Here is a 22,709-nt window from a genome sequence, read left to right on the forward strand (position 1 = left end):
TACGAAACTATGTTTCAAAAACTGAAAGAACTCTGTTCTAACTTGCATTTGAATTTTCAGCCAGAAATTGTGGTGGCAGATTTTGAATATGTAATCCATGAAGCTGTGAGCAAAATGTGGCCTGAGTGTTCTATTACAGGATGTAGATTCCACTTGACTCAAGCTTGGTGGCGAAAGCTTCAACAGTGCGGATTGCAGCAACAATATAGGAATGGTAATTCAGAAATTGGCAGATGGCTTCGACTGGTATTTGAATTACCCTTTTTGGATGCTACTGAAGTTTCGGATAGCTTCGTTGATTTCATGTCAAAGTAACCACGGGATGCAAACATCACACGCTTTACTAATTACATAACCGAGAACTACCTAGATGAAGATGCAAAATTTCCTCCGATACTTTGGGTTTGCGCTGATATTTCATCGGAAAGAACAATTAATACATGTGAAGCATTTCATTCAAAATTCAGAGCGAATTTTTATCATTCCCATCCTAATATATTTGTCTTCACAGATGTAATTCGTCAAATTCAGATAGATATATACGCTGCAATAAATGGTGTGAAGCAGCATAAAAAAATAACAAACAGGAATTACGCAAACAGGAAGGAAAGAATCGAGGATTTACTTAACAAGCGCAGGTATGGAATGATTTCACGATTAGAATTCCTAAGACGTGTTTCATGTTACCCCAAAATTGTAATTATTGCAATCCATTGTATTCAAACAAATTAATGTGAAATATCATAATAAATGTAATAATTTTAAATTACAAAAGTATTGAGAAAAATATTTAACAACAGGTTAGTATGATAAAGAATAAACTTAAAGAAAATGCTAAAGTATGAATAAAATAAATAAATAAGTATAAAATATTAAATCATGAAAACGATTTCTAGAGTAAATTTCTTAGGGGTTGAAATTTAAAAAATACAGTAGAAATGAGAAGAGAATTTAGATCTCTTTCATATCATAAGTTTATTAAGCATTATATACCCTACACGGAGCATGCATTCCTTTCCATTTTCGCAATTTTTACAATACCGATAAACGAAAATGAAGGCCTTGCAGTCTCAATAGAATGTCCCATTAATGGCGATAAACGACTTTTTGCAGCACCCAATCTTCTTGGAAAGAAATGGGGGACAGGAAACGTCGCGCAGTTCGTGGATTAAAAAAGAGGGGAACAGGGATTTTCGATCAAATTTGGCGCAGTTCGTACCCTACCATTAATTTTAATAGATTAAAAAAAAAAAAAAAAAAAAAAAAAGAAATTGCATAAAATTATAAGTCTCTAGATTCTAAAACTTGTTTGTAATTTCTTGATGCTGGTGTTGGTGTATTTAATTATGGCAAAGCACACGAGGGCTATCTGCCTAAAAATTTCTTGATGCAAAGCAGCAACAAGAAACATAAACAAATGAACTATTCCAAGCTATAACTGAAAGGAACTGTAATACTTAATCAACAGACTCTTTAAAATCAGCAGCTGTATTATGTAATTCTATATAAAAATTGAGACTTAATTTTAATTTAAATCTTAACACAAAATAACTATCATTTCATTAAAATATAATTAAATTCAAAAACACTAATTCAGAAGTCAAACAACAAAAATCAGCGTTAATTTACAAAATTTTCACAGGACTAGTTTGGATGGTTTTACCGAACCATCATCTTCAGCTGCAAAACCGCAAATGAACAAGATAGGAAATAATGTTTAGATAAGATAAGAAAGCCTAGACAAGAATCAGCAAGTGGCGCCATCTGTTGACGAAACCAGAACTAAAACATAATTTCTCTAAAAGCCGAAGGCAAATTTGGATTGGAATTAGGATCGTTAACTAGAAAAGAAAGATTTTTATGAATGTGAAATGCCTCTAGAAAATCCAGTTCTCCAATGGAAGATGTTTTTGAATAATTTTGGCAGCAGAAAAATTGAAAGTGTGATTTTCGGACCAACAATGTTGAGCAACAGAAGACTTCTGTGTTTCCTTTTTTCTAACATATGCCTCATGTTCTTTGACGCGAAATTTTAAGGCTCTCTTAGTTTGGCCAATGTAAATTAAACCGCACTGACAAGGAATCCTATAAATACCCCAGGAATTCATATCCGGAATGGGGTCCTTGAGTATAGAAGTTGGAATTTTATTGATGGGAGAGTAAACAACCCGAAAGTTAAATTTCTGCAAAATATGTGCAACTTTATAGCTAATTGATGGAAAGAAGGGAATGATAACAGAATTTTTATAATCTCCTAAAATAAGAGTGTGGCTTTTAGTGTGTTGAGATGAGAATTTTTTAACTGCTTGATTAATAATGTTGGGTGAAAAGCCCCTGTCAATAGCTATTGCTTTTAAATAATTTAGTTCTTCATCAAGGGCTAGTTTGGAGGAGCAAACTTGAAGAGCACGGAAAACATAGGAATAAAATGAAGCTAACTTTTGTTTAGTCGGATGACATGATTTAAAGTGTGGTGGAAGGCAAACCGATTACTGAAGTTGGATGTGTTACGTGTGACCAGAATGTCGAGAAACGGAAGAGAATTGCAAGTCTCAAGTTCAAAAGTGAACTGAATAGCAGGATCAATAGAATTCATTGTTGAAAGAACTCTATTTAAATCATCTTTATTACCTTCAAACAGGGTAAAAGTATCGTCTACGTAGCGGAACCATGCCGGGAAGTTTAAAGTTTCAAACAATTTTGATTCATAATAATGCATGTAGATATCAGCCAGGATGGGACTGAGGGGGCTTCCCATGGCTAATCCCTCAGTTTGCTTGTAATATTTATTTTGGAAAACAAAATGTGTTTGTTTCAAACAGAGTTGAGTGAGAGAAATTAGCTCATCAATTTCGATGCAAGAGAAATGAAATTCGCGAAGTCTGGTTTCTAGACATCTTAAAGCACCCTCCACTGGGACATTGGTGAATAATGATTTTACATCAAAAGAAACCATGAGTAAATTACGAGGAGAAATGTTTTTAACCTTTTTTACAAACTCTATTGAATTTTTTATGGTGTAAATGTTATTGTCTAATAGATTGGAAAATCTAGAAACTAAATATTTAGCTAATGGATACGAGGCAGTACCTAAATTTGATACAATAGGGCGGAAAGGAATACCACTTTTATGAATTTTGGGAAGAGCATATAATCTGGCACAATTCGCAACAGATGGGATAAGCGAATGTTTTAAGTTGCTTGAAATGATTTGCGAAGATTTGATCGCAGTTTTTATTTTGGATAAGTCCGAAGGTGAAGGATCTTTAGGGATCGGATTATATGGTCCTTCGTTTAAGAGTTTAGTGACACCATCGATGTAAGTGTTCTTATCCATGACGACTATCTGGCCACCTTTGTCGGCCTTTGAAATGACAATATCCGGGTTAGAATGAATCTCGCACATTGTAGCTCTTTCTCTCGCAGTTAGATTTGGTTTCAAAGGTTTATTATTGAATTTCACATTATGAGCGATAAGATGCCTAATCATTTCTTTCTGTGAATCTGAAACTTTACTGAACTTGAAAGCTTTTTCGATAGGAGCCAAAATCTTTGGAATCGAGGGTTTACAGGTTTGTGAGAAGTTAAAATTATATTTTAGAATTCTCTCTTGTTCTTCTGAAAGACTAACATTAGAAATATTTTACTCATTTATATTTTAATACTTTTAATACTTTTAATACTCATTTATATTTTAAGTAGTGTTTCAAAAACACTACTTAAAATATAAATGAGCACATACATTAAATTAATAAAAATTACCTTACAATCCTAATTACTTTAAACTAAATCATTGCTAATAACAATTTTCCCAATAATACCAAATTCCTTTCCACCTTACATTTAGAACAATGCATAAAAATAATATCCTCAAATAATTAAAATTACTAACTTACCTAATCTTCTTCAGAATCTTGATTACGTGGCGGATACACTTTTCTAGTTCATTCAATAAAATTATTGAAAGATTTTTTGTGCGAATTTTTCCTCCATACTTCCTCCGCTAAATAAAAAGCAAACTTCTCTTTATCACAATGCCTAAATACCCATTTCGAATTCACTTTAGTTAGGGCCATGGGATCCAAAAATTAAACAACACTGTTCCACACAACACAGAATAAAACTAAATACAAAATTTCCACATTTTTTCCCGATTTCCCCCCTTTTCCGATTAAAGAACCGTAATTCGTCCATTAATATCACATGACATATCCCATGATCTCTCATTTCCCTCACGCAAAATAATGCGTAATCGTAACTGAGTACTGCTCACATTATTACCAAAGTCCCAGGTAGTAACCTTTATCGCCTCCAAAATGTCGCCAAACTACCAGTTACCATATTGTAAAGATCAACCTGTTTTGGTATCAAAAAAGAAATATGTTTATATAATAACTTAAATATTACATTTCATTTAGCATATTCAGTTTAACCATTCTATGAATTAAAAAAAATTAGAGTTATCAGTTTAGTTGTGGAAAAATGTTATTCATACACAGATAAATGCACTCATAAAAACATTATGCAGTTTATCTTAACGTCATTTGACTGTCATCGTACTTTCTGTGAACACATGGAAAAAGGGTGGATGTTTATTTAATATGATGACCTGTGTACAAAATCCACACAGACATAATAATTACATTCGTAGATACTAGCAAAATATAATTCTGCAGGTAAATTTATATAATTAAATGCAAAAGTCAAAATTGGTACTAAATTTTAAATACTACATTCAACAAAATCTTAGTAAATATGGATCTTAATTTTATAAATAAAATTTGTATGAAATATATCATGGTGCACTGTATAGTCATGGAATGCAGATTTTAAAACTATAATAAATTTGCTTAAGTTATATTATTCATTCATAATACAAATCATAACAAATTATAAGTACAGATAGAAAATGAAATTTTATATTTTACAAGAATTTTAGCATATTTGTTTTTAAACGTTTCTATATTCTTAGATCATACATTTCCTAAATTTTGATTGCATTTAAATGCATGCTGTGTATTAAATAATTTCAAATAATATGAAAGAAAAATGCCTTAATAATTAGGAAATTAATATTGCTGAAGGAACTGCTTTACTATCTTTGCAAAATTACTGTAACTAAATTATCCAGAACTGATAGCCTTAAGTACAGCAATACAACTTAATTTGCTAACCAAATGAATTGTGGACTTCTAATATGTTGCTTTCTGTACTCTGCGGTATTGTTAGTCCTTCTTATTGCTTACATGTACCCCGTGTATTAATGACATTGTATTTCTAGCATGTACCATATTAACAGTACATGACAAGGCCATCAGCTGAACACTGGTGGTTTGACTTCAATTCCTGGAGAAAAGGCTGGTTGCATGGTCATTTTTCCATGTGTAACACGAGTTAGTTAATGCAGTGAGCTACATACACATAATTTAAAACTATTTAAGCATATTTATATGCATCTGTCACAATTCACAACAATATTCAAAACCGTTGGCATTTAAATACACCTAATAAAATGCATAGAAGTTTCTATATATATTAATGAATAAATTAATTTAAGTAACCCGAAAATTCAAAATAACTTGCATCAAATGAAAAAACACTATAAGTTTCTATACCTATGAAATAATACATTTTGCTGATTATGTTTTATTTTGCCTGCATTATTGGTGCATAATGCAATCGCGCAGTGCGTCAAATGAAAAAACACCATAGGTTTCTATACCTATGAAATAATACATTTTTCTGATTATGTTTTATTTTGCCTGCATTATTGGTGTATAATGCAATCGCGCAGTGCGTACCAACCATTATACTACATAAATTTAATTATATTTGAGAGGAAAAAAAACAAACCGAATGAGTTTCTACAGTCGCGCACAAGCTTACATTCAGCTTAAATAAATGCAAAAATCTATGTTGATCTGAGGAGAGAAAACTTCAGTGACGTCACAGCCAATAGACAGCGAGAACACATTTTCGTTTGTTTACCCCAAGTGAGCTAACCTGTTCTTTCTACAGACCTTGAGCTACCTGTCGCAATACAATAAAACAGCCAACAGAGCCCACACCCTTGGCGCGCCCACTTATATGGCGAGTATCGATGTGTACATGGACAAAGTCAAGGGAGTGTGCAATGCAAAGTTTGTACAATTCTGGGATTTTTTTTAGTGAAAATAGGCAGTACCTCCTACATATGCCTATTTTCACTACAGTATGTAGGAGGTACTGAAATAGGTCGATGCGTAGATGGATATCGAGTTTGTGAAATTTTTTGACTTGTTATTTTCAAGTTGTCGATTTTGAGAAACGCGCCAAGCATTGGGTGATTCTGCACTTTCCCAGTTTATCGCAAAGGTGTGGGCTCTCCTACAATTTTACCAAGAGATTTTTATTTCTCCTTTGTCCTTCGATTTCATGCGATCAGGACGCTATGGAACTCATATTTAAATAGGAAGTCAAAATTTGTACATTGGATTTTTCATGTAAAATCCCATGCATTACCAAATGATCCGCTTTTTAAAATTCTCTCTGCTTCAGTAATACAGCGAGAATTTACTCCTCCTTGAACAAAATCAAACATTTTGGTAAAGCTAAGCAAGTCCATTTTTGGATGTACGAAATCAGATGACATGACATTAATTGGCGTGAATTGAAATGAGTATGAGTATTTAGTCCGAAGACTTTTACTCAGCAATTATTTACCCTACGGGGGCATCATAGTGAAAAAAACTAGTTGCTTGCTAATCATCCGTGAAGTTTCTGAAGTAGTAGACATCTATTGAGTCGCCATCTATTGGTGCGAAGGAAAAGCATAATTTGAAAAACTGAGCAATAGTAATATGGCATAATCTAGGTGAAGGAAAGTGCAGAGTACAATATTTAAAGTAAAACAAGTCCTAATTAATTTGTAGAATCTTGAAAATTAATAGAAAAGAATTTTTGCAGACCGGCCAATCGTAGAGTGCAGAGAAGTCACGTGACTCGTAATCCAGATAAGTTCGTCGCAAATGGTACTAGTAATTTAAAGCAAAATCTGAACATTTGAAAAAAGAGAAATAATTTTCTTCAGCAAATTTCAACATAATTTCTGGTGTTCTGAATGCTAATAACATTTTTGTGTGGTGCTGCGTGAGCTTCGAATTTTCTGTGCTATTTCAATGAGAGTATTGATGAGTTGAAAAACTTTGGGATCTTAGATCCTTTGGGCTCAAAGATATTTTTCAAAAAATTTGAAAAATATATTTAAGCTGAATTTCTGACATTATTTTGCAGCGCTGCTCTGTAGTTAGTTTTGTAAGTCTTGAAGGATTTGTTGCTTTCTGAAGAGGTTTGGGGGTTTTGGAAAATCTTCTGCTGTGGGAGGTGGAGAGATAATTTTGGCTTCTTCTATTTTTTTTCAAATCTTTGCTTATAAATCTTACAACCATGATAAAAACTGACGTGTTCTTCCGAACAAAAAAGACACTTAGATACCTGGTTTTCTTTGAGAGTACAAGTATTGCTTCTGTGATTTCCTGCACATTTAACACATTTCACTTGTTTGAAGCAGTTAGCTTGAGAATGTCTAAATTCCTGACAGTTGAAGTATTGGATGGGACGTTTTCTGGGTGAATACTTTTTAATAATGATATTAAAATCGAATATGCTATTGAGTTTATGAATATTTTCGCCAGCTGGATTGCGGTGGAGTTCCAGAAAATAAATTGGGAGTAAAATTTTTTGGTTGGCAATTTTCTTAGAGAATTGGCGCACTTTAATGATGGGAAAACCTCTATTGGAAAGAACATCTTGTATTTCACTTTCAGTAATAGTGTTCGGCATATTTTTGAGGATTACCTTAATTGTAGATTTATTATTCATCTGGTATGTGTGGAATTGAATTTCTAATTTTTTTAGGTTTTTTTTTACATAATTTTCAAAATCAGAGAGATTTTTAGTTAGTAGATAAATAGCTCTGTTTTTCATTTCTGCTTCAAAGTTTTCTGTACAGGTATCTTTACACAGTTTATGAATTGATTTCCAATCTGTATTATTTTCGGTGATAACTATGGGTGGTATTTTATCTGGAATCCTACTTTCTTTAACTGTTTGTTCAGTATCACTGAATGTATTGAATCTATTTTTTTGTGGAATATCCATTTTCTGAGTTAAATTAAGAGTAGGTTTGCAAGTCTTAGCAGGAGTTTTCCAATCTGCCTTATCTTTTTGTATATCCTGAGTTTTTGCTGCCTTTGTGGGAGATTTTTCTGGGGAATATGCTTTCTTGGATAAGTTAGGAGTACTGCTCTCTTCTTGCGTAGCAAATATAGCTAAAAATTGTTTGTAGGTTTCGTATGCTGGAGTGTTTTGCTCAAATAGTGAAAGATTGCCGAAAAGTGATGTAACCTGCGCTACTCTTTCTTCGGGAGAGGCTTCGGGAGAGATAGGATTCTCCTTTTTTGAGTTGGAGTCTGATTAGTTTTCAGTTCTGATTGATCTGCTGTTAAGTTGCGAAAGACGTTTTTAAAATGTTCTAAATTAGCTGAATTATCCTTAGATTTCTTAATGGCTTTTTTAGTTAGCTTGCGTTTGGCGTCGGTATCATGATTATCATTTTTGGTAAAGTCCGTTCGGTTGGGTTTGCTGGAAGTCGAGTTAGTTGAGTAGACTGAATCCATTAATTCGTCGTCATCCCTATTATGCCTGTTAGCCCAAAGACAGTCTGGCGGCTCTTTGCCCGACATTGAGAAGAAAATAATACTTACGAGAAGTCAAGGAGCTTAAAAATGTCCGAGCTGTCTCTATGAGCTCAGTGCTTGAACTGTGATGTCAGAAATGAAACGAAGTCAGATCACAAATCAAAATACCGCCATTTATCCGCCACAGTAATGTGTGAAAGCGCCACCTATAGGTGAATTGAATCGCGGATAGATTCACGGACTTTAGACATTAATTTCAAGATAGCAATTATTGTTTGCCTCCAGTTTGCCATCGCTTTTATTAATTTCAGCATAATTTGTACAGAACGTTCTTTATTTTAGAGTAATTAGAAAGGGTAGCCATTGCATATTCTGAGACTTCTTAAATGACATTTTCTATATCATGATTAAAATTTTCACATCATGAAAGGCCAATCCTTTTTACTACTAATGATATAATACTATATTTATTTTATAAGTATTGAATCTGTGATTCGTTTTAAAACAGGAAAGACTATTTTTTGTAATAATTTTGGAACTCATATAAAAGGTTATAAAATCATTATGTAAAAAATTATTCCAGCATTATGCTAAAGGTTATTTACTTAAAAATGTAAGAGCATCACGATTGTCAGTAATCAATAACATTTTTATAGATTAGTCTCTCTTTACCTACTTTTTCTCCCCTTTACTTCTTTTTTTTTATTTTGAGACACATTTTGCTTTATATATAAACACTTTAGAATACATTATTAAACATTTCAGTATTAGCTGTTTTAGCTAGAATAATAAACTAATTTCCAAGTTCGAATTGTAAATTCTTATGTAGTTTAATTTAAACTGTATCTTACTATCAGAAATTTATTAATCGTACTTGAATATTATTTCTACAGGGAAAATGCATGTAGAAGAAATATTGCAGTATATTTCTGAAACTGATTTTATTGCATCAACTTATTAAATTCGTTGAAGAAAAGCTAATTGCAACACAATTGCGAAATTCATCACCACGCATAAGCACTAAGGCTCCTGTAAATTGGCAACACCGCGGCTTGTGTCTTTCTCTCTATCTTTTCAATTCAATCTCTTTATCGTCGTAGTAACACCAAAAATTTGCTGGGAACCGGTGTGAAAAATCAACCGCCAAGATGGTGAGTTTTTGGAATCCATATTCAATCTTAGTCAATCTTTATTACCTATACTTTCTTTTACGTTTTGGTTATATAATAATGAAATATTTCTTTAAATAAATTTAGTAAAATGTGACACTTTGGGGTTAGCTGTAGTGATCGCCATGTTTCAGTGCTTAACATATCTTTCATGAGCTTGAATATTTCTTATTATACACTTGATTTTATTTCAGGATATTATTTATTGCTACGCATTTTCTTAATTACGTGTATATTTTTTCTGGTTTTTAACAGCTGAAAGATTTGAAAATTTTAGATACTTGAACTATTACGTGGCAAAATTATGTAGTCTGTTAACTCTTAATATTTTTGTCTTAAAATCAGAAAAATTATAAAATTTATTAATCTTTTATCTAATTGGGTGGCCATTAATTAATAATTTTTCATTCCAACATTTTCTTTCTTGGGGCATATTTGACATTTGTTGTTTAGCTGTTCGTATAGCGAGCATTCTCAATGTTTAATATTTCAGGAATGAATAGCTAAACGATAAAAACAATATTTACATGATGTGAAACACTAAGTGTTCTTAAAATTAAAAATTTTTTAATCGTTAGAATGTTTTAATATATAATACAGCTTTATGGAAAAAGATGGGTCACCTTTTATACAAGATTATCAAAGGGAAATACATATATATATGATTTACGTGAATAACTTCGGCATAACTTTATAATTATTCTGCTGAATTGCATTTTTATTAATAGCACAACCTTGTTATAGGGCACTTTTCAGTGTATAGATTTGTGTGGTTAAAGTCGGCATAATTAATTTGTATTAATTGGTGCACGTTTTTTATTCGAATTTTATGCATATTTTAAACACTCGTGTCCCAAATTTCTGTGTATTAATGTATTCTGTATATTTGTAATATTTAGGCTTTGCATAATCCATTTCGGAATAATTCTTTTTATTTTCAAAACGTTTTATCATGTATGAAAAGTTATGTAACCTACTTTTATTACATGGTCATTTAATAGTACATATGTTCGTGAAATACTTTTTCGGATGACTAAAATTAAGATTCCATGTAACTTTAAATGTTCATATCTAGATGATTCGTATGAATTATGATATATTTGGAAATATTGTTTGACGTGTAACCACAGGGTTTGGGCCATGTGCTGTATTTTCTGCTACAGTTAGCCAAAATGGGCAATGTGTTGCACTGCAATCTTATGTTCAACTTTTTGTCTTTTTTCTTTTTTACATTATATACTTCAAATTTGTAATGTATGTTTAGCCTATTACTTTCCGACTAGCATGTTCAATGAGAGTTTTGCTGAGTACTGTGTCCTAAAGTTGAGGCTTATTGCAAAATTACTTTATTTGAACTGTGAAGGTATTTTAAGACTATATTAACTTCATGTGCTTGCAGCAGTGTAGTCTGATCTGCCCATTAACTGAAAATTATTAAATTATGCAGGTAATTTCTTTTGTAAGGTATAAATTCTTTTGTACCTTGTATAATGAGAGTTTGATTTTAATCACTTTTAAATGTTTCCGCGATTTTGCTTTTTTGTTAGTGCTGATTTAAGCTTACTTTGGGCCCTGGGTGCAGATCTATGGGCCCCCTTGTCTCTGGCGGATCCAAGGAGGAGCTCATGAATTCTCTAACAAATAAAACGAAAGTTTAATTTTTATTGTAAAAGTATATATATTATAAAAAATTGTTGGATTGAGCATGTTTGGGTGCCTGCCCCCAGGCACTCAATGGATTTAACCTGCACTTGTTAGTTATACCAGGTAGTAGTAAGTTTGAGAACCAAGACTCATTTTTAGTCTTAATCTTTGTAAGGACATACCAGTTCTTTATGCAGTTTCAAGTGGTCACAAGCATTGATGTCCCTTCTCTGCTTCTGTATGAGCCAACTCTTAAGGAGCCAGTAGTCATGTATCTTACGTTGACATTCTCTGCCAAGTATTGTATAACAAATTTATTTCTTTAGAAATTTGACAAATGGTCTTGAATGATATTCATTTATAACCTACCGCAGTTTTTCAGTGTTCTTATATTTGTTTCTTGAGCAATAGGTAATAGGACTTCAATTGATTTTTGAAAGGGAAGAATTAATGTAGGCAAACAACATCTCATAAAAAGATAACAGATTGTGTCTGTGGTAAAGATGTTGCTGCTTCCAAATTTGGGCTTCCAGATGCCTTTATTCGGGTGGAAACGTACATTGTTCAAATTTTAATGGCTCTAGGCACGGAGAAACATACACACATTTATGCAGATTCTAATTATTTATTTTGGGTTTTCATCTGCAGAGAACCCGTTAGCGCCGTTTCATTTTTACTTGCCAAGCTCGCGGTTCAGCGACGATGAGCTGAGCCATAAACGTTATATTTCGTAAACATGATTTTTAGTGCATGTAATTTTAAGTTAGCAGACAAAACAAGATATTAAGCATATGGTAGCAAAAATTCACAGATAATAAGCATGTAGATGTAAAACTAACCGGTTAAACGAAAATAAATTTGTATCAAATTCAAGTTAGCAGAGAAAGAATATATTAAGCATAAGACAATATATAAGCATTTATAACAGAAATAAAAATTCATTTAAAAAATATAAATTAGTATTAATATACTGAAATTAACCGGTTAAACGTGATAAACGAAAAAAAAAATTGTCTTAAATTCCATTTAACACAGAAAACAATATATTCCTTACACCAGCAGTGGTTTGCTGATTTTGATGACTATGGTAATGCATCAAACTATTCTGTCATCTTAGATAACCAATAATATTTTTTATTTCAATTCAATCATCAATTTATGTCACACCTGCCATCCTCTGAAAGGTTATAGTTAGAAAAGCATTAACAATATAATACCTTGTTAAAATTTTACACCATAAAAATTGATTTATTCTCATAATTTTAGATGACAATAACCAATAATAAAAATAAAAGCATTACTTAATTATTTAAAATGCACATTTTTGCGGCCTATGGAAACAAATTATTTTAGAGGTTGGAAACCTAATGGTTCTTAGAGCTGTTAATAATTAAGAACACAACGTAAACAGCCGTGTTACAAATTAGCATTCACCCCTCCCCCGTATTTTCTTCCTTTCATCCCGATCCGAGAACCGGTATCTATGAAAATATTTCTATCTATTCATTGTTAAAAAATTCAGAAAAAATAATAATAAATAAGAGAAGAATAATATAAATCTGCAAATGCGAACGACGACAGTTTTGATTGGCAACAAATTATGTTTAGTTTTGTTGATGAAACCTCATTTCTGGTTACCATGATAGTTTTAACTTTGTTTTAGGTTCCTTGATTTTTTTTAAAGTGAAAATAGATTGATGTGTACATGGACAAAGTAAAGACTCAATGCCTAGTTTGCTCTGATGTTGTTTTAGGTAAAAATAGATCAATGTGTTAATGGACACCGAGTTTGTGCAATTCTTTAACTTAATTTGGTTTTGGTTTGCCTTTGGTCTTGCCTTTGGTTTTGCCGGTCTTAATTTGGTCTTGAAATTTTGCCTTCCTGCTTACCGATCTTAGCATTGAAACAGACTTGCAAAAAAAAAAAAAAAAAAAAAAGGTACCCAAATGTAAACTTTTACCATTTTCTCCAACCAGTTTTGCCCAGACTCTGCTCTTTATAGCCCCCCCCCAAAAAAACTTCCACTAAGTAACTTGTGTCTAATCAAAAATGCTAATTTTGTTTAAAGTCTACAGCCTAAGGTGACATTATGACTTAATGAGGTTTTTATAGAGATATTCTTCCAATTTGAAATAAAATTATATGAAAAGTAAACACAATAAACATTAGGTACTTGCTTATTATCATGTCGACCGTTGGTCTAAATTTAGGCAGCAGCTGTCTGTCATTACTGTGCAATTCTAAAGGACACAGACATCTGTACTGTGTGTCTATGGTAAGAGAACAGCTCTCACCAGTTTGTCTGCAGCTGTCTGTTGCTGTAGAAACGAGCCCTGACCCATTTTTCATAGAGATGTCTTGAAGATTTACTTTACACCTTGGCACATTTAAAGCTGATTTGGTGATATTCACATTTTGTTATAGTTTCAAGTAAAATGCTCGTTGACCCTTTGCGTCGACCCCGACATCCAATTTCAGAAAATGAAAATTCGATGGTGCAGATAAAGCTTTTGCAGTCAAGAAACAGTCTTTGATTTTGCCATGTGAGGTACAAGTTGCTGAATTTGCCATCCCTCTGGATGTACAATGAGTAAAAATATATCAAAATAACTTGTAGCGAAATAAATTCAAAAATCCGTGCTCCTTTTTGAAGAAAAATTTAAATTTTTATAAAATAAAAAATGTATGATTTCCTAAAGTGTTGCTACTGCTTCCTTTCAAAGTATAGAGTTTGTTAACCATTTTGCTGTCCTCTCCTGTCCACGAAAATTTCTCCTCAGCGGCTCTGTTTTTCGCAGCATGTAATGTTGTTTTCTCTGTACATACATAACTTTTGTAGTGGATGAATGTAAATGAATATTAAGTAAAATTATAAGGAAATAAAGCGTAATGTTTTAAATTGATGAAAACAATTTTATTTCTCCAGCCCTAGTAGTATAATTTTTGGTATTCAGTTCTATATGATCAAATTTATCTATTGTAGGCATTTAAAGAATTTTTATGAAGATATAACAGAAGTTTAATTAATAATATTTGTATTTAATTTTGTTTTACACCATATAAGTTTATTTACATGCTAATGTGTATATCAACTATTAATTATATTTTTGATATTTAAGAGCACTTTTGTATTTAAGTTTTCATTCCTTATTCAGGGTTTTTCGTACTTTTATAGTTTATAAGAAAAAATTGTATAATCTAAATCTTGCACTATAAATAAGAATGAGGAATTCTTTTGAAACGGCATCACAGCAAAAGGATCCTAGTGGCTCCAGTTTTTTCATATTTAACACATTGCTGGCTGAAAATGAGAATTCTTTTCTGATCACCAGTGTGTTAAAGCTCGCAGCCTGTAGCTTTATTTTTGGTATATTACTGTCATGGGCTTCATTTTGCTACATTAAAAAGTACTTTAATTTTTTCATTAAATTTAGGAAAATTATTTAAAAATATAATTTGAAAGTAGTTTAATGGTTTATAAAGCAAATTAATTTTACACATATGAAAAGCTTGAGGTAGACATTTTTCTAAAACATTATTTTCTTTCAGGTAAATTTTACAGTGGATGAGATGGCGAATCTCATGAATCGCCCCAAAAATATTCGTAATATGTCTGTAATTGCCCACGTAGATCATGGAAAATCAACTCTCACCGATTCCCTTGTTTCCAAAGCTGGAATTATTGCTGCTGCAAAAGCTGGTGAAATGCGCTTCACTGACACTAGAAAAGATGAACAGGAACGTTGTATTACTATTAAATCTACGTAAGTATAAATTCTAGTTTATTAGAATTTAAAAATGTTGGACCTGTCTTTGATAAGGAGGTGTAATTTTTTATAAAATAATACAGGCAGTTCTCCCCCTTCATGTCTTAATAAGCATCTCCGTCAAATTTCTAATTTTATAAACGTGAGCGTGATTCTAAATCAGTCTCTAATACTGTACTGCTTACAATAAACTTTTCTCCATTATTTATTTTAAATGTTTTAGAACTTGTAATAAGGGCAAAACAAGGTTCGGGATATTGGAAGCAAAGCTGAACAAATGTGTGTGGGTTTGGCATTATAATTAACTTTCAATGTAATGCCAAAGCAAGGCATAAATGCTATAAAAGCAAGGTATAAATTAATAATTAAATGCTATAAAGCAAGGTATAAATGCTATAAAGCACAATTTACAAAACAATTATTAGAAAAAGCAAAATAGCTGTGTAATTAATTAAAAATGTCTTTAATTTTTTCATGGTAAGAGTTTTCTCATGTAATTGTCTCAGAATATGTGTCAGTTTTCTCTATAAAAATAATTTTACACTTTTTTTTTGTTTGATGTATATATATTTTCAAAATATATCTGGCTTTTAGCTGTTACCAAATTGGTAGGGGTAATTTTTCTTTAGGATTTTGGACATTGCAGCTTGGAAAGTTAGAAAGATTTAAAGGCAATATTTATAGACCCACGATTCTGGAAGATTCCAGAAAAATGTGTCCATGGTATTAATCCATAATTCCTTACTTTTCGGAGAACGTCTGAAAGAACAGTGAAAACACAATAGTTGAATGTTTTACTTCTGATACTAGAATCTTTTTCTTAACATTTTTATCTTCCCTTTATTTTCTCTTCTTTTCACTAGACACAAGCATAAAATATCAAAAATGCTTCTAATCTTATCATATGGACAGGCATTATAGAAAAGAATTTTTTTATTAATAAAGAAATTGAAAACTGACAATTTAAATGATTCATCTAACATGTTTTAATGCATCATATACAGGGCATTTTCTCATCTGATACAATCTCTGTGGATCCTAAATTCTGCTGCCTGGTGTCTTTTAAATTTTGCTTCCAATGCCAATTCTAAAAAATTGACATTTCTACATTTTGTTGCTCGATGTGTTATTAAATTCTAAAACATCTGTCACACCAGCTCTGTAACCTACATTTCATATTTCTTCTGAATGTTCATATCACTAAAGAAATAAAATTCGCAGCTTTCTCTAGACATTCCAAATGCATTTAGTGTTTTTTGAATAGCAAAAATATTTTAATTAAATCCAAAAATTTTAAAATGGAAAGGAAATGTGGAAGAAGGAAATTATTCTTCAAAGATATGTACAGATATTATTATGTAAATACTGAGTTGTTTACAATTTCAGCCTTTACTGTCATTTTCCATTTCTATTTTCTCACCAGAATGCAAATTGCTTAGTTTTTTTAACTGAGGTTTTTGGAGTGTAAGACGAGTGTATTTCTGACCTCCACTTGTTCCCTGCCAGCTCTGATAATTAGTAATTATTCGTCTTTACATTACCGCTGCCAACATTTGAATTTATGAAGATAAAGTTACTGAGCTTAAAATGAAATTAATTTGTATAGTCTTTGATAACTAGTCCATATTTTTAGTATGAATTTGATTCTTGTTTAATTACATCATCACAAGCTACAATTGATTTATTTAGCATTATAACATGCCTTTATATTCTGAGTTCTTTTTAAATAAAAAGCTTATTTAAATATTTGTAGCTGCTTTCAGACATAGCGATAATTTGCTTCACATCCGTCTGGAGGGTTTTGTACTATTTAACTTTTACCAGATCAAGTAAAACCTAAACCTAGGTACATTTTGGAGAGGCCATATTAAGGGCTAAAACACGTAGAAACTAGTGAGAACATTGTCTTGTGTATTGAGACAAAGTTCTAACTATTAGAAAATATGCTTAAAGAGAAGGAAATTGATATAAATTAGCCAAAATGTCTGTTAAGGCTTCGAATTAAAAAGACTTATAAATATTTTATTGAGTGTTGTTGCTAAAAAACATAAATATTTTGTATCTTTTAATGTATAATTATCGTAATATCTTTTAAGAGTCAGTGCCCATAAATTACATGCATTTTAAACTGAAATTTTATTTGTGATTAATAGGGCTTTTTGAACAAATATTAACTTGCAAACCGTGCTTACTTCAGGTCTTTTAGGTTTGTTCTGATTAGCAGGTCTCTCTTTAGGCAAGCTGGAGCGGCGACAACAGCCAGTCTTTTGTTTTGAATCATGCTGATTGTGATTTTGCTTCTCGCTATATGCTGCTTGACATGAAATCTACTTACTACCGTATTTATGCGAATCTAATGCACCATCGAATCTAATGCGCATCCCCATTTTAAAACTTTAAATAATAAAAAAATTGTTTGTCGGCGAATGTAATGCGCATCAATGATATGAGGAATTTATTGAATCTTATTTTATACAACAATGGATTTGTATATAAACTATCAATTAATGGTATGATAATTTTATTTAAATTTAGATACCATATTTTATACAACAATGGATTTATACATAAAGTAGCAGAACATAGATTTAACCTATTAGTGGGCTATTGTCATGTTAAACAATCATTGTTAATTAGCACCGTATATAGTATTTTGTTATTAGTACCATATATATGGTACCTATTATAAAATATGAGCATGAAATAAATCGTAACATTTCTATCTAGCTAACAGTTTCTACAATCAGTGCTTAATAGTAAATGTCTTTATTCACTAATGTTTTCATCACTGGAATCCTCGCAGCTCTCTTCGTCAGAAGCAGATTCATTTCTTCTTTCCTCCTCATCATCGTCATCCTCGGCGTTCCAGAGCACGTCATCGTCACTGCCATTCAATGAATTTGAAATGCAGCATTTCTTGAAAGATTTTACAATCAAAGATCTTCAAAAATCTACAAAGATCTTCCTTTGGGAGGGCCAGTGAATTTCTTTCTACTAGCTTTAGTTGCAAACAGTGCCAATTTCTGTTGCCGCCACAAGCGAACATTGCTCTCAGCTACGTTGAACTCTCTCCCTGCCTTTCTATTGCCATTTTTTTCAGCATAAAGAATTACTTTACGTTTGAAAGTAGCGTCATATGACATTCTTCTCTGTTTGCCCTCCATTTCGTGACTACGTACTCTGCAGTTTGTATCCTCTATGCAATAATGTGTCAACGATAAATGTAACGGTAAATGTAGTCGAGAAATTTGATTGACGTCATCGGCGAACTTTGCACTCGAATCTAATGCGCACCCCAATTTTGAATACTACATTTGGCCAAAAACGATGCGCATTAGATTCGCGTAAATACGGTATTTACTAAACCCCTAGACTGAGTATGTGACAAAGTGAGACATAAAAAATCAAAATAAAGCTAACAGTATAACCTAAATAAAATGTCACTTATCTTATTTCAAATATGTCCAGTTATTGAGTGTAAAATATTTAATGGGCTAATCTTTGAAATATGGTAACAGGTAGTTTGGCAACATTTTGGTAAGGCGATAAAGGTTACTAGCTAGGACTTTAGCAGTGTACATGGATAAAGTCAAGACTGTGCGCAATGCCATTTTTATGCAATTCTGGGATGTTTTTTTAAGTGAAAATAGGTCGACGTTACATGGATGATACCGTGTATGTGCAATTCTTAAAAACGCGGAAGCAGTTTGCGATTCTGCACTTAATCCTAATTTCACACCTAATCTTCGTCATGATTAAGCACTTTTGTTCCATGCAAAAGTTCTAGCATAAGCGTAATTCCGCTAGCAGATTGTTGGAAAAAATTGTTGAGTAAAAAAAAAAAAAATGCCTTCACTTCGTGAAAACAAAATGGCATCCAAACAAAAACTAGCAGGTTGCTGTAGCAGGGTCGATCGCCAAATTTGCGCCAAAAAATCGCCAAGTTACCATAATCCAAAGATTAAACCTTTAATGCTACTTGATAATTATTCTCAAACTTATTAATAATTATGTTAATTATGTTTAATAATAATGCATCCGACTTATGGATCTGTTTTACTTTTAGGATGGTATTACAAAAGTTCAGCATATACAGTCAAAAGTTGTTAATTCGGACACCCATAATCCGGACCTCAAAGCTAAAAACTTTCTGCGCGTGTGCCGCATTCGCACATGTGCACAGGCGTTTTACGCGTGTGCGTAAGACCTTGACTACTGCGCATATGCGTGTGCGCAAGTGCAGAGTACGTTTTCGCCTGCACGTTTAATGTATAACGGACGGTGTAAGCTAAAATTATCTAATTATCTATTTCAGTTAATGTGTTAATGATTGCGTTGTTCCTTAATCTTCGCATTGGATCCCGCTTATTTTTTGCAGACTGTAAGAGCAATTTTATAAAAGTAAATTCGATTATGTCAAATAGAATTTCCGATGCTGGAACTTCCAAAGGATCTACAAAACGAAAGTATGTTTCGATGTCCAACAAACAAAAAGTGGAATTGCTGCAAAAAATGGATAAAGACATGAATGTTACAGAGAGGTTAGTGAAAACAAAAAAAAATTTCTATTGACAAGTTAGTCGGTATTCTCGGCAGAGCAATTAACGGGACTTGAACAGCGAGACTTTGTAACTGAACAAGAAATTATGTCTGTTTATAGAATTAAAGAGAAAGTATTATCACATAAAATGAAGCAACTTAAACAACTTACATTGAAAGAAATGTTTAATAAAGTAAGCAAATATATATTATGCTTTTTTTTTGTAAATTTTGATACCCTTTACATCATAATTGTTCTTTATTTCATAAATTACGGTTTCATATTTTTAATTTTAGAATTTCTGCATGCCATCTTACGAGATTTAAACTGATGATCTATAATCCGGAAAAATCGATAATCTGGAATCGCCGAAGTCCCGACGAGTCCGGATTAACGACTTTTGACTGTATAAGATTTTTAATTGAATTTATTCAGTTTCCATTTGCTTATAGGTCCTTAAAAGTCCTGAAAAGTACTTAATTTCTGTGTGCAGAAATGTGCATGAACTCGGTTAACAGAAGTTTTTCATTGCTATGACAATGCCCCAATCATCAATTCAATGAACAGATGTTGAAATCTGTAGTATTATTCTAAATCCAGAAAATACTACCACTAGTGAAGAAAGTTGATGAAATCTAAAAAATTTCGATTGACAAGTTAGTCAGAATTCTGGACCCAGCAATTACAGTCTTGAATAGTGGAACTTTGTAATTGAACAAGAAATTATATCTGTATGTAGAATTAGAGAAAGTATTAGCACAAAAAACAAAGCTACTTAAACAACTTGCATTAAAAGAAATGTTTAATAAAGTAAACATATAAATATTAAGCTTTTTTTGTAAATTTCGATATCCTTTTGGTCATAAATGCTTCAATTTTTCGTAAATCATGATTTCATATTTTTAATTTTATAATTTCTACATGCTCATTGTACTTGATTTTAAACTAATTATCTAATATCCAATCTCAGACTTTGTACTGTGTATATATTTGTATTTTAAAAAATTTCTTTATAGTATGGTTCACCTCTTCCATAGAAAGGAGATGAATTACATGAAATTTCTACATACACCAGTAATCTTAAAAATATTTCTTCCTGAAAACTTGCATAAGGTGATAATTTAGAAAAAAAAAAAAAAAAAATTATCAATAAAGGGGTACTTGTTGGTTATAGCAGCTGTGGCAAGAAACAAAAATGGGCAGTCTCATTATCAGATTGATACCATTTCATAAGTAATTTTCAACATTGGAATTTGCTAGCAGTTTCAAGGAGTAGTAAAATTTCAGAATCAGAAAATAGCAATTGCGAATGAAACAAATGTAAAATAAATTTGCATTTAGTTTGTTTTCTGATCTTGTTTGTTAATGATTGTAAGGCACTGTGAAGTCGGGTTTGGATTGGTGTATTTGAATATGTCAAAGCATAAGAGTGCTATCTCCTTAGAGGAAGGATAACTTATAGAGGAAACTGGCTCATCCTACATTATATATGAGGAAGCAACAATAAAAAATGCACTCATTTGTCAAGATTTGAACTCTGGACTATTCTGCAGCTTTATCACTGAGCGGCTGGCGAGTCATGAAAAGTCAGTATAGTATAATGTATTTCAGTAGTGTTTTCATACTTCCTGCCAAATTCACCAAAATGGAAGCTAAATTTCAAACTTGCTGATGGTAAAGCTTAACACGTTGAGCGCCACATCAGCCATCTGTGGCTGATACTAGATTTTCCATTTAGGCTGCGTCAGCTATCCTTGGCTTATACTAGATTTTCCATTTAGGCCACGTCAGCCATCTGTGGCTGCACTAAACTTTCCGTTTAGGTCTCCACAAATGGCTGACACTAGACCTTTTCCTTTAGGCCGTGTCGACCACCACTGGCTGAAAGCCATGATATATAACTATAAAATTTACACTGTTTTATGAAATTGCACAAAATTTATTTAAAGTTTACTTAATTTTGATTCATTGAAAACGGTTCTCCATTACAGCTATTACAAAATGTGACAACACTCTTTTAGTCTTTTTTCTGGCCATTACTCTACCAGCTTATGTTGCATTTTTATCATAACATAATTTACAATATTTTCGTACTTCAGAGGCTTTTCCCGGTTTTCTTCGGAGTTTATGTTGACGTTTTCTAGATATTCTTGCATTTTTGTTTGACGGATTGTCTTCTTTTTCACAACTTGTTGCTATCTCCTATCACAATACGAATCACTGGCCCTGCAATACCAGCACTTTTAAGCGAAGCGCGTGGCCTGAATGGGATTGCCTAAAACATACGCGTGGCGCTCAATGTGTTAATGCTACGTAGTATTCTGTTTGTACTGTAAATCAATCTTTCATCCTTATATCATTCAAGTCATTTAATTGTCCTAGTGACTTTAAACTCAAATTTCTAGATGCTATTGAATGTTGTGAGGAGGAAGTCCTCACTTTTAGAAAAGGCCTGTATTATGATCTTTTTGAAGTGAAGAAGGTGCTTAAAATTTTCCCTTTTATGTGCAGGGATGATTTATTTGAAAAATGTTCTGCATTTGGTATTGCATTTGGTAATATTTAAAGGGCAATTATTACTGACAAAGTAACCCAGCAAGAAAGGACAGTTTTTAAAAAGTTATGATTCTCATTGCTAGTGTAATATTTGAATTGTAATTTTGTTTATATAATTGTAATTTTATGTTTTGTATATTGCAGTGCCATATCCATGTACTTTGAATTGTCTGACAAAGACATGTTATTTATCAAAGATGATAATCAAAGGGAAAAAGATATTAAAGGATTTTTAATCAATTTGATTGACTCTCCTGGACACGTAGATTTCTCCTCAGAAGTAACTGCTGCTTTGCGTGTAACAGATGGTGCTCTTGTTGTAGTGGATTGTGTAAGTGGTAAGTAATTTTTAAT

The 22,709-nt window shown here is 32.2% G+C and overlaps 1 protein-coding gene across 1 annotated transcript in view; it reads left to right on the forward strand.

Annotated features, from left to right (window-relative positions):
- Window positions 1-9,675: 9,675 nt before the first annotated feature.
- Window positions 9,676-22,709, forward strand: part of eEF2 (eukaryotic translation elongation factor 2) — a 37,412-nt gene continuing 24,378 nt past the window's right edge. The window contains exons 1-3 of the mRNA XM_035366460.2: window positions 9,676-9,829; window positions 15,042-15,256; window positions 22,500-22,693. Coding sequence (XP_035222351.1) covers window positions 9,827-9,829; window positions 15,042-15,256; window positions 22,500-22,693 — 412 coding nt within the window. The 5' untranslated portion in view covers window positions 9,676-9,826. The remainder of the gene's footprint in view (window positions 9,830-15,041; window positions 15,257-22,499; window positions 22,694-22,709) is intronic.

This window comes from Stegodyphus dumicola, chromosome 4, assembly GCF_044657685.1.
Source record: "Stegodyphus dumicola isolate Sdum_Otavi_A_Nest chromosome 4, ASM4465768v1".
Taxonomy (NCBI): Eukaryota; Metazoa; Arthropoda; class Arachnida; order Araneae; family Eresidae; genus Stegodyphus; species Stegodyphus dumicola.